At 40.7% G+C, this 12,769-nt stretch overlaps 1 protein-coding gene across 1 annotated transcript in view; it reads right to left on the reverse strand.

Annotated features, from left to right (window-relative positions):
* Positions 1-4,597: 4,597 nt before the first annotated feature.
* TAF4B (TATA-box binding protein associated factor 4b) overlaps positions 4,598-12,769 on the reverse strand; it is a 76,109-nt gene continuing 67,937 nt past the window's right edge. The window contains exons 13-14 of the mRNA XM_018554663.1: positions 11,438-11,557; positions 4,598-4,768 (exon numbers count right to left, since the gene is read on the reverse strand). Coding sequence (XP_018410165.1) covers positions 4,613-4,768; positions 11,438-11,557 — 276 coding nt within the window. The 3' untranslated portion in view covers positions 4,598-4,612. The remainder of the gene's footprint in view (positions 4,769-11,437; positions 11,558-12,769) is intronic.

The following is a 12,769-nucleotide window of genomic DNA, read 5'->3' on the forward strand; positions in this document are numbered from 1 at the left end:
ATGCCTGAAAATCTGTAAAAATGGTAACTTCCTGGCTTTTTTCCTCGGTGTTTCACACACAAAACAAAAAGACCTTCAGCACCAACTCTGATTTGGCGATTAATCTAGGGGGCTGTTCTCCATACTTATCAATATGATAAGCTACTTTTGTGCCGTTCACTGTTTATGAAAGAGATACATTCCTATTATTTTCTGTATACTTATCACTGTGAAGAGAAGGGATGAGATATTCGCTGTTTTTAGTGCTTATTTGCATTATCACATTTAATTAAAAAAAAAAATCTCACTAGGGACTTAGAGTATCACTGTGATAAGCATGAAAAGTTTTATCACCGGCTTTTCATGTGTATTAAATGTACACCTAAGTATGATAAAAGGGCAAGATGAGGGCAACTGTCCAGGATCACACGGACAAGCGGTAGGAAGAGAAGGAACACCATTACATAACCACATGAAAACAGCCGGCACTGTACTAAATGATTCATCAGTATCCACATGTGCCATGGATTCAAAGCCAGGTAAAGCCACCATCATTCTGGGCTGCATTAAACATAGCCTTTTTCATACCTTCAGGTGTTCCATACGAACTGAATACATCATATTCAATCATTTAAATTAATTTAATTGACCCTGATGTCCCATTAAAAAAAAAAAAAAAAAAAGCTGCAATTATGCAAGTCCTTTACACATTCCTAAAGTAGATGTAAACCCTAACTGAATGACATTTACTATATCAAATCCCTGAATATCCTAAATATTGTCCTTCTCATACTTATTTTCACCCTTTGTGGCATCTTAGTGCTGCTGATCTCCTGCAGTCTCTTTCTATATGCACATGTCTACATGCACTCCAGCAATGGCTACATTGCATTTCTCGGACTCCACTTGCAGTCCCCATTGCAAGGCTGTGTGACAAGGTGACAACATAGGAGCATAATGGGGAGGCAGTGACAGAGCATTGTCACTCTATGAAATAAAGCTGCCTGAACAAGTTCCTTCAGTACCACCAGGTATTTTAATGAAAGAAGCAGCTTTAACAAAATGAAACGCGTTTAAGCTTTGATGAGATTTACAGGGTTATTCACAAAAGGGTGAAGAGTTTGGAGAAGGCAGAAGTGAACAATCTAGGACAACATAGCTGAACTGGAAAGTGAGCTGAATTGGAGAATTTTTCCAAATCAGCTATTTTGGCCTAGATTGTTCACTTCTCCTGCCTTCTCCAAACTCTTCACCCTTTTGTGAATAACCCTGTATGTGTTTGAGCCAACATAGAATGAAGGAAGATAATTTTGTGTTTCTTCATACGGTCTGTATGTCCCCAGCAATGTACGAAAGAGGGTTGGTAAGATAACTGATGTACAGTATGAAGTAAGAATCCCTATTAGTCTAGATGTACTCTGGTTAATTCATGCTGCACATCGATCTGCTAGACTGAACCAGTCTTACTGGCAGTTACCCAAGGACAAAATGCCACTTGACTGAATTAATACTGCCCTCTTGTCACTTTCGTTATTTGAGATTATTTACATTGCTGCTCATATGGCACTGTTCGGCCTCCACCAGAGCTAATTGTATGTGTTCCGGATTTTAATTGGCTTCTTTAATATTGCCGGAGGAAGAAAAAACTCTCTTTTGCCTCACACCAGCCTCTTAGCCCAGTGCAGTAATAGCTACAATTAAGAACATCTAAATCCTGCTCTAATCTTGTGCCAGAACACAGGGTGAAATGTGCCTACCTCACAAACAATTTAACATCAAATTTCTATTTATCCTTTACTGCAGAGCTTTGCAAAAAAAATAGATGAGGGAAATGAAAACAAATGATGCTGCTTCAAAGAAAATGTGTAATTTGTTCCTCTCGGTTTATGATTAATAAAGACCAAGCTAAATTAAAGAGCACCTAAACAGTAGACGCCATAAATTATCCTAGTTCATGTTTTATTCCTAAACGCCTTCATAAGGAGAATGGTCTCTAAATTGGCTTGCATGGAACCGCCAGGCTGACAGCTGAATAGCACTGAAGTGCTCAGCTGACTTGAGTGTATGAAGGTGAATTATCTTTGCGATACTTTAAGAAGTAAATCGGCAGGACTTCCATAATGTGCGCCAGTTGAGGGGTTTTAAAATTGTAAATGTTGGACCCAATATTCTGCACAGTTGAGAAGTTTGTAGTCATGACATTTTGTTCTTTGTGCCTAAAAAATGTTGTCGCAAACACGTTCATTAATTCCTCCCAATGAATCACACAAAAGCAGGGAGATCCTGGCACTGCAAGTCCTGAGGTACAGCTTCATATCCAGTAAGAGAACGATAAGCAGCTCAGTAGTGACATCACCAGATCTTACACCAAATCTTGTCTGACGAGCAGTTTTAGAACATCTCACACTGCACATATACAGCTAGAAGGCTTAAGGCACAAGAAATGTAGATATTTAAGGGGAGGAATTCAAGACAAAAAGCTAATTAGTTTCATGTACTGCTTCAGCACAACTAAGGTCCACTTTTAGTTAAGTGCTTACACATGGAAGGTTGGTCTATAGTCAGATCATAAAAGCCACCTATGTCTATAGTGGCTTTACAGGATATGTGCACATGGGCTTCTTACGTTTCTCCTCTTTCACAGTTTAGGGAAAGGAGTACGAATGTGCAGTAGGGCCTGCCTGCTTAGCAGTTTAGTGGTTAGCACTTCTGCCTTGCAGCACTGGTTCTTATCCTGTTCAGGACAATCTTTGCATGTTCTCTGTGCTTGCATGTGCTTCCTTCGGGTTCTCGGCCTTCCTCCCACACTCCAAAAAAATGCTGGTAGGTTATTTAGCTCCTGTCTAAGTTGGCCCTGGTATGTTTATATACAGTGCATTCAGAAAGCATTCAGACCTTCACTTTTTTCAAATTTTGTTATGTTGCAGTCTGATACTACAGTTGTTTTTTCTCATGAATCTACACTCAGTACCTATAATGACAAAGTAAAAACTGAATTTTAGAACATTTTAAAAGAAATAAAACCTGAAATATCACATGTACCCAAGTATTCAGACCCTTTACTTTGTTGAAGCACCGTTGGCAGCAATTACAGCCTCGAGTCTTTTTGGGTATGACACCACAAGCTTTGCACACCTGGCTTGGAGGATTTTCTGCCATTCTTCGCAAATCCTCTCAAGCTCAGTCAGGTTGTATAGGCGACCGTCGGTAGACATTTATTTTTAGGTCTCTCCAGAGATGTTCAAGACAGGGCTCTGGCAGGGCCCTCTAGGACAGTCAGAGTTGTCCCTAAGGCAGTCCTCTATGTGCTTAGGATCATTGTCACTTTGGAAGGTGAACCTTTGGCCCAGTGTTGGGTAGATAGGAGACAGGGACCTTAGATTGTATGCTCCTTGAGGACGGGGACTGATGTGACTGTACAGTGTGCAAATACCTCTAATAAAGAAAGATTACCTTGATCTGGTCTCCAGGTGACATCAAACAAGCTGGGTGCTAGAAATCTGACAAAAGTACATTTTAACCCTTTGCAAGAGCACATTCCCATGAGATTCAGTGTTTACCTTGGCCTGGATTCTGGTAGATCAGGACTCCCCAGTAATTTTTTTTTTCTTTCCCCCCACTCTAAAGAACAAATAAATCCGAACTTAAAGCTGAAGTTTAATCTTCCTTGAAATGGCAGGCCATGGACAGTAAGACTGGGGAGAAAAGAGCTAGATTATGCAGAACATTCTCCACCCAGGAAATAAGTCAGGGGCTCTGTCTGACTAGCAGCATCTTTTAATGCTCTGTGTTGACGGATTGTTTTTAAAAAAAATAAACACTTTGCCTTTTTTCATCCGTTGTTGCATAACACTGCTGATCTCCTGAAGTCTCTTCGCAGACACTTCCTGCTTACCTGCATGCACTCCAGCCACCAATGCATGTTATTTCTCAAAGCAAGATTTCAGATGGTGAGGACAGTGCACCTTGCCTGTGCAATGTACTGTATATTGGCGAGGCCCTTTGTAGTCTCCATTAATAGTGTGATGAAGTGAAGAAGAAGTGGCAACCAGCACGGGAGCAGACCTGCTTATTTTGACCACTCTAGACAAAATGAGCACCATACCCTTGCAGCGTGGGAGTAGCTGCTTGCTTTTCATTAAATGAGAACAGTATCAGCATTATCTGCAGGACAGTTAACAAGCCACATTTATAGTTTTATATTATTACTGAAAAAAAGGACCGATTGGATCATCACCTGATACTAATTTACCATTTATAGATTACGTTGTTTTTTTCTTTTTTTGAAGAATCACTCTCCCCAAATAAAAGATGACACAAAACGGAAGTTGGTTCTTTGGGTATATTTCAATGACAATGCGTGTAAACACGTACTCCAAATACCCCCAAAACCTTGACAAATGAAGGCACCAGTCAGTGAAAAAGTTGGCACATATATTAAACATTTCTACAAATTGCACATGTTCTTGGCATCTTCATCTGTTAAAGCAAAAACATACATAAAACAACAAAAAAACTACAATCAGTACAAGGCGTTTCACTAGTATAAAAATAAGCCTGTAAACAAAAATGAGAATAGAAGTCCCAAAACAAGCTCCAATATAGTGCAAAGATGGCGTGCTGGTCAGAAAGTTCATTTCAGGAGGGCTCGGTACAGGGACAAGGAATATCTACTCATTCGTTCTTGTTCCATGCAAAATATCAAATCCCTGAGACTAACACGAGTGATCCTGGGAACAAACATTGATTTGGGAATTCTGAAAACAGAAGATTCAGATCCTTGATACTCCTAGAAGAAAAAGAAAATAGTTATTTGAAAATGTATAGAATTCGTATAGTTTTGGCCTTTTCTGCAGGGGCCTTACCGAGAACATGGTTTTAAATCCCTTCATTCAAGATCTTTAAAATCAATATATCCGGATTTCACAAGATACTACACATTATATACACTTAGGAGGATAAACACAACTTACTTTGAGGATGCTTGATATAAAGGACTCCCAAATGAGGACATGTTGCAACAGGAACATACACTCACTGGCCACTTTAACTTTCAAAAGTATTTTATTATTAAATTAAGATAGAATAAAACAATAAGATAGCACATGATGCACAAACAGTATAGCAAACAATTGCGTCTCAGAGTCTTCCACATTAGCATAGTCAGGAAGTAAGAGTGGATCACTAGAAACCATACACACAATGCATGATAGTTCTGTAAAACAGAACATATCTATCAACCTACTCTTGCCAAATTATCCCCCATCAGCAAAAACAAAAAAAATCTGAGAGGAATATCAGGCATAGGGATCCACCTGTGTCTGAAGCAAACATTTGGTATGACCTCTCACTGGCCACTTAAGTACATCTTGCTAGTGCCTATTGGCACCCCCATTTGTCTTCAGAACTGCCCAAATCCGTCATGGTATAAATTCAGCATGGTGCTGGAAACATTTCTTATAAAGTTTGTCCATATTGACATGATAGCATCACGCAGTTGCTGCAGATTGTCAGTAGCACATCAATGATGCGACTCTCCTGTTCCACCACATCCCGAAGATGCTCTGCTGGATTGAGATGTGGTGACTATGGAGGCCATTTGAGTACGGTGAATTTATTAAAATGAGAAACCAGTTTGAGATTTTAGCTTGGTGACATGGCACGCTATCCTGCTGGAAGTAGCCATCAGAAGATGGGTACACTGTAGTCATAAAGGGATGGATATGGTCAGCAACAATACTCACGTAGGCTGTAACATTTAAACGATGCACAATTATTACTAAGGGGTCCAAAGTGTGCCAAGCAGATATTCCCTGCAATATTAAACACACCACCACCAGCTGCCTGAACCAATACAAGCCAGGATGGATCCATCCTTTCATATTGTTTATGCCAAATTCTGACCCGACCATACGAATGTCGCAGCTGACCAGGCAACATTTTTACAATCTTGTATTGTCCAATTTTGGTGAGCCTGTGCAAACTAAAGCCTCCATTTCCTGTTCTCAGCTGACAGAAGTGGCACTCAGTGTGGTCTTCTGCTGCTGTAGCCCATCTGCTTCAAGGTTTAACCTGTTGTGCATTCAGAGATGCTGTTCTGCAGACCTTGGTTGTAATGAGTGGTTATTCGAGTTACTGTTGATTTTCTATCAGCTTGAACCAGTTCAGCTATTTTCCTCTGACCTCTGGCAGCAACAAGGAATTTTTGCCCAGAGAACTGCTACTCTCTTTTCAGACCATTCTCTGTAAACCCTACAGATGGTTAAGAGTGAAAATCCCATTAGATCAGCAGTTTCTGAAATACTCAGACCAGCCCGTCTGGCACCAACAATGCCACGTATAAAGTCACTTACATCATATTTGTTCCCTATTCTGAAGTTCAGTTTGAACTTCAGCAGATCTTGACCAAGTCTCCATGCCTAAATGCATTGAGTTACTGCCATGTGAATGACTGATTAGATACACTATATTGCCAAAAGTATTGGGACACCCCTCGAAATCATTGGATTCATGTGTTCCTATCACCTCCATGGCCACAGGTGTATAAAGCACCTAGACATGCAGACGCTTCTACAAACATTTGTGAAAGAATGGGTCGCTCTCAGGAGCTCAGTGAATTCAAGCGTGGTACGGTGGTAAATGTCCTTGCTACTAAATATTCCACGGCCAACTGTTAGTGGTATTATAACAAAGTGGAAGCAACTGGGAACAGCAACTCAGCCACAAAGTGGTAGGCCACGCAAAATGACAGAGCGGGTCAGCGCCTGCTGAAGCGCAGTGTGCAGAAGTCACCAACTGTCTGCAGAGTCAATAGCTACAGACCTCCAAACTTCATGTGGCCTTCAGATTGGCACAACAACAGTAGAGAGCTTCATGAAATGGGTTTCCATGGCCAAGTAGCTGGATTCAAGCCTTACATCACCAAGTGCAATGCAAAGCATCGGATGCAGTTGTGTAAAGCACGCCGCCACTGGACTCTAGAGAAGTGGAGACGCGTTCTCTGGAGTGACGAATCACGCTTCTCTGTCTTTTGGCGGTTGCCAGGAGAACGGTACTTGCCTGACTTCATTGTGCCAAGTGTAAAGTTTGGTGGAGAGGGGATTATGGTGTGGGGTTGTTTTTCAGGGGTTGGACTTGGCCCCTTAGTTCCAGTATAGGGAACTCTTAAGGCATCAGCATACCGAGACATTTTTGGACAATTTCATGCTGCCAACTTTGTGGGAACAGTTTGGGAATGGCCCCTTCTTGTGCCAACATGACTGCGCACCAGCGCACAAAGTAAGGTCCAGAAATACATGGGCGAGCGAGTTTGGGGTGGAGGAACTTGACTGGCCTGCACAGAGTCCTGACCTCAAATCGATAGAAAACCTTTGGGATGAATTAGAGCGGAGACCGCGAGCCAGGCCTTCTAGTCCAATATCAGTACCTGACCTCACAAATGCGCTTCTGGAGGAACGGTCAAACACAAGGGATGTGACAAACTAAGCTCTCCTAGCCATAAACGGACATCGGTTAGCTGATTAAGTTTGATTAAATCGGTTAAAAAATAAAATTAATTTTAAAAAATGGCTCCAGTGATGGAACTACTAGTTTGTATTGAGATTGTAGTCCATCACAGGAGCAAGCTTGGAGCGGTGGAAGAAAAAAAGAGAAAACAAAAAAAAGTGTGGTGTGCAATGTAGTGAAATGAAGTGTAAAATTATACGGCAATGAATGCAGAATGGCACCAGCTTTAGAGGACTACAAAACCCAGCAATAGTACATTATACAGTGCAATGCAGAATACCACCAGCTATATAGGAATACAACAAATCCCAGCAATATTACATTATAGCTGGCGGAAATAGTGGATTAGTTGTTGCAGCCCTACTTTCTGCTTACACTATAGACACCCCTGATTTCAGGTAATCAGAAGCAAGCCATTATAAGCACAGGTTTCAGGTGATTACACTAAAAGTAGTAGTAATATACTCACTTTTCTGGCAGCCCGTGCGTTAAATGCTACAGTTTCTTCTCTTCAGGTGGGTCAAATACCTGCTCCTCCCTCTGCACACAGTGGTTCCTCCCAAAGGCTTATATGCTTGATAGTGATGTATAAGGTGGAGGTAGGAAGCACTGTGTGGTGCAGGGAAGCAGGTACCTACACACCTTAAAGTGTGAAATACATGTTGATTCCCAGGAAAAAGCAAATCCTTTTTTTTTTTTCATTTCTAAAAAACACAAGAGCTGCTAGAAATGTAAGTATATTTCCGCTTTGTTTACAGAGTGTTCTTTCATTCTGTGGTGACAGGACCACTTTGACAGATCATTTAGAATAAAGGGATATTAAACCAATGTATGCAGATGACACAAGATACTAGATGATTGCAGATTAGACACCCTTGATTTCAGGTCGTCTGTAGCATGCCAGTATAAAGACAGGTTTCAGGTAATTACACTAGCTGAAAAAGAAAACTAGTTGACTTTTGCAGGAAGACATAAGTGACCTAAAAGGTGTTTAATACATTTGCCTGGAGTTTTTCCCTAACGGGATGGTAAAGGTGTCCCCATCAGACTGCAAAGGATGAAATGCATGTGACTGATAAAAAGGAGTGCAGTCATACGAGTAAGGTAAGATTTATAGTGGCTTCTGGCTTCCTTCCGCTTAATATGAAAATCTTCTATTTTGGGTTCACATCTCATTGCTTTAAATCTAGTGTACTTAAATGGACTACTAACTACAGGTCACTGAATAAGAGGGCTCCGTCATCCCCAAAGACACAATGCCACAAGGTCGGGTCTTTTATATGACAACCTTGTGTGATCCAAGGGAAATTATAGTAATGCAGCACAGCTGCCAGCACAGGGTTGAAAACGAGGTCAAATCCGCAGGAAGCAGCAGAAAGCCTGAGGCAACATGATAAATGAAACAACCCCCAAGGGAGTTGCGGCAAGCAAGGAGTGATGTCCTTCAAACTTTGGAATTCTAGAAAGGTGAAAGTATAATCAAATACTTCTGCTTGACATTTCACAGAGCAGACAGTGTATTTCACCCAGCGGAACATCGCACTGAAAAACTATCTGGTTAAATGTACAGTAGAACACTGGCGAGCTACACCGTGTAACACCACCATTAACAGTCTTTCTGCGGCACCACTCCCCTTTAAAGCTGCTCATTGGACTAAATCAAGATCACCCCTATGGTCCTCCATGTGCTCTTCCCACCTGCTTCCAGTCCCCAGTATCAGAAACATGTCAGGGTGACAGTACTGTGAAATGCAATACACAATCTCGCTATACTGGCACTGCTGTTCTTTGCTAATTTTATAGTGTGCATAAGAAGTTGAGATTTGAATAAATATTGGCTTATGAGCAAACACAATGACATTTTTTAGGCTCTTTTTCTGCTTTTAAAGTACAACAAGCAAGAGAATAATCTTCTGCAGGTGTTAAATGACCGGATTGTGACTACAACAAACTATCAATTTAACCAACAAGGTTTATACTTTTTTTTCACATTTTGTACAAAATTCTATTTATAATAAAATATATGCATGGTATTAAAAATAGAAATTTGTACAAAATGTGAAAAACATCTTGAAGAAATTTTTGAAAAATTAGTACTATTGCATAAAATTACATTTAAAAGTAGAATTATGGTCAAACTATAAAAGTTGCATTTGTGTTCTAGGTTGCCCATACCAGCAAAGACTGGGCTCCACTGCAGTGTGGATGACTGGAGTACCTACAGAGGGCAGAGACCACTTATCAATACAAAAAAAAGCTCCTTCACATTGTCTAAAAGGATCTATAATTTCATAGGTTGTTTGCAGACCTCTTACATAAATATTATATATACCAAGTGTATTGGGAAGGTATTTGCATTCTATGGATGGAACAGCAGGCTGACCCTCCAACCACAGGGTAGAACGTACTGCATCAAATCAACCGGCGTGCAGGTCGGGTGAGCGTAGGGCAGCGTACGCTCACGTACTCCCATAGAGAAGGACAGACTGAGAAGGACAGGCAGAGAAGGATGGACAGGCAGACATGAGAGACTATGATTGCTTTAATCTGGAATGTCACAGGAAACATTTACATGACCAGGGCTTGACAAATTTTAGGGTGTCTCACCAGTCAAAAATGTCACCAGTCAGCATGACCGCACTATGGCCTTGCAATTTATGTAAAAAAAATTTGGGGACAGATAGAGCTTTCTTTTGGAGGTATATAATCACCTCGGGGGTTATTTGTTTTAACTCTATAATGAAAAAAGTACCGTAAATGTAAAAGAAAAAAACATTTCTCTACACTACGTTATAAAACATTTATACCCATATTTTTGGTAAAACATAAAAGTGCGAGGAAGCATGGAGACGGCTTCCTGGCCAATCAGAAAGTCCTGCGGCCGCTGACTAGAAACACTTAAGCAGCCAGGCTGCCTCGCAGTGTCACTTCCCAGGCAATCAGAAAGCTGGGCGGAGGGTCATGAACTGCCGTCTGGCTTCCTGATTAGCCAGATCCACAGTACCTCAGGATACTGTTATTGGTATTTGGTAGCGGCGTGTACCCAAAAAAAAAGAAAAAAGAAAAATATCGGTACTTGTACTTGATACCGAAAAACTGGTATTGGTGCGTTCCTATTATGCACATGTTAAAGTGGATGTGTACCCAAGTGTTTAAAAAACCCCATTGTAACAGTCTTTGGGCTGGTGGAAATGGCATCCATTTGAGACTCTTCTGAGATCATTTAGAATTCATCGAAAGATGCATTAGACTTCATTCTGACCAAACATTTAACCTGTTCTAAGCAGGTTCTACATTCCCATAGACTTGTAGAAGGGCTGAAATACCAAATGTTGCTCCAGGTTTCCTTCAGTGTGGTTCACATGACAAGTGTTGGCCTTTGGTCACATGATCTGTGCTGAAGGGGAGGCTCACCCAATGCAACATCTGATCTCCCCATCTATGCCTAGGGCTTGACTATGTAACCTTTGATCTACTGACAATTTTAAAATCCCATCATGCCTCTGAGAAGTCTGTGGCGGTCAGTTTTGCGATATCTCATGGGACTTTTAGTTCTAAAACAGCTGGAGTGCAGAGATCGCCTACCCCTTTTCCTTCACATGATTCACCCACATGATTCTAATGCATACTAGGGTGGTTTAATAGACTAGTTTATCGGGGAGGTTAAGAGGTTGTTTTTTTAAGCCCTTCTATTGTTATATAATCATCATATAATTTACTGCTCTAAATACAAGCAACTATAGATTCACTTTAAAATGTCAACTGCCATCAAGTCTAGATTGGCAGAAAGGTCACACAACAAATGCCTATGGAGGCGAAATTTTATGGGTGACTTTATACCCATTATGTCATCATGCTGTGTTATAGTATGTAGTTTGCAAGGATTAAAAAAACTGATCATCAAACTGGACATTACAGACACTTAAAATTAGACGACCTTATGTAAGCATACCTCCAGCACATTATGAAGGTGTGACGATTCCAAAGGTCTTTTCCTCCTTGGTCCAATTGCAGCCAGCGCTGTAAGATTCGCTTCTCGGTATTGCAGTTGCTCTAGTTCCAGCTGCTGCAGCTAAAAAAAGATATTCCACAATAATGAGCAGATTGCGATCTCTATTCTTGAATTACAATGGTTCACATAATACAGATCATTTTCTGGGTTATATTAGAGCAGCGCACAATTTGTAATCATTTTCACTGCAGGGTACACATATTACACAGGTCTGCTTCCAGTGGGAGACATTTATATAACTAGGACAAGCCAAAGAATCTCTGCAGTATGTGAAAAAAGATAATTCTGCCAAATGTACCTCACAAATTAGGGACCATTCACACTAAGCTATCCACTAAAACACTGTTTTATTGGATGGGCTAGTGTGTTGTGGTGACCACACACACTGCCAAAACTGTCATTGTTTACATGTTTTCCTTTTTTTAAAACTATTAGTAGTGTACAATGTGTACACGCTATTCAGGTTCCCACACAGCAGCGGAGTGTAACGTGTTGCCATGTGGTGGCCTCCAGTGTGCCGGATTTCTTTGCAGGGCAAGTGGCGGAGCCATGCAAATCATCCCATTACACCAGCCAGAACCACTGGTGTATAGTGAAAATATAGTCTAACATTATAGAGACATTTATTCTGGTAAGACCTAAAGGAATGATTTGCATGGCTCCTGAAATGAGTAATCCTCCATTCCATCCTCTTATCGGGGATGGAATAAGAAATTTGACTATCTTCTGTTCTAAGATGGTTTAACTGTGTTAATGCAATGATTCGGTTGAAGGTTTTTGATTCGATCAGTCCCTTCTCGAAAAAACCTGCTGGGTCTCCTTGGGTCCCCATGTTCTACTTCATAGAAGCCATGGTATTCATACACGGCACTGATGATGGCCAACAAGTCTGAATACGGCTGTATGCATTTTGGAAGCACTAGAATATCCTCCAACACCAGCACTATAATATACCCCAGCACTATAATAGCCTGTACCATAAAATCTTCTAACCACCAGCCCTAATAAAATATCCCAACAATAGTTAAAGTCCCACCACGATAATATCCCTAAACACCAGCACCATAATAATATCCACCAGCAACCGTATTATAATTATCATTCATATCATTATTAAGCTTGTAATACCTTATAGTAGCATAAAAATCTACCTCATCACCATATTATCTTTTCCCACCATCAGCATTATTAGGCTATCCCCCAGCACCATAGCATAAATCATCGTAATTCATAATATAATAATATAACTCACCATCATTTAGTGCTACAATA

This window comes from Nanorana parkeri, unplaced genomic scaffold (assembly GCF_000935625.1).
Source record: "Nanorana parkeri isolate BGI_ZX_2015 unplaced genomic scaffold, ASM93562v1 scaffold168, whole genome shotgun sequence".
In the NCBI taxonomy this organism is placed as follows: domain Eukaryota; kingdom Metazoa; phylum Chordata; class Amphibia; order Anura; family Dicroglossidae; genus Nanorana; species Nanorana parkeri.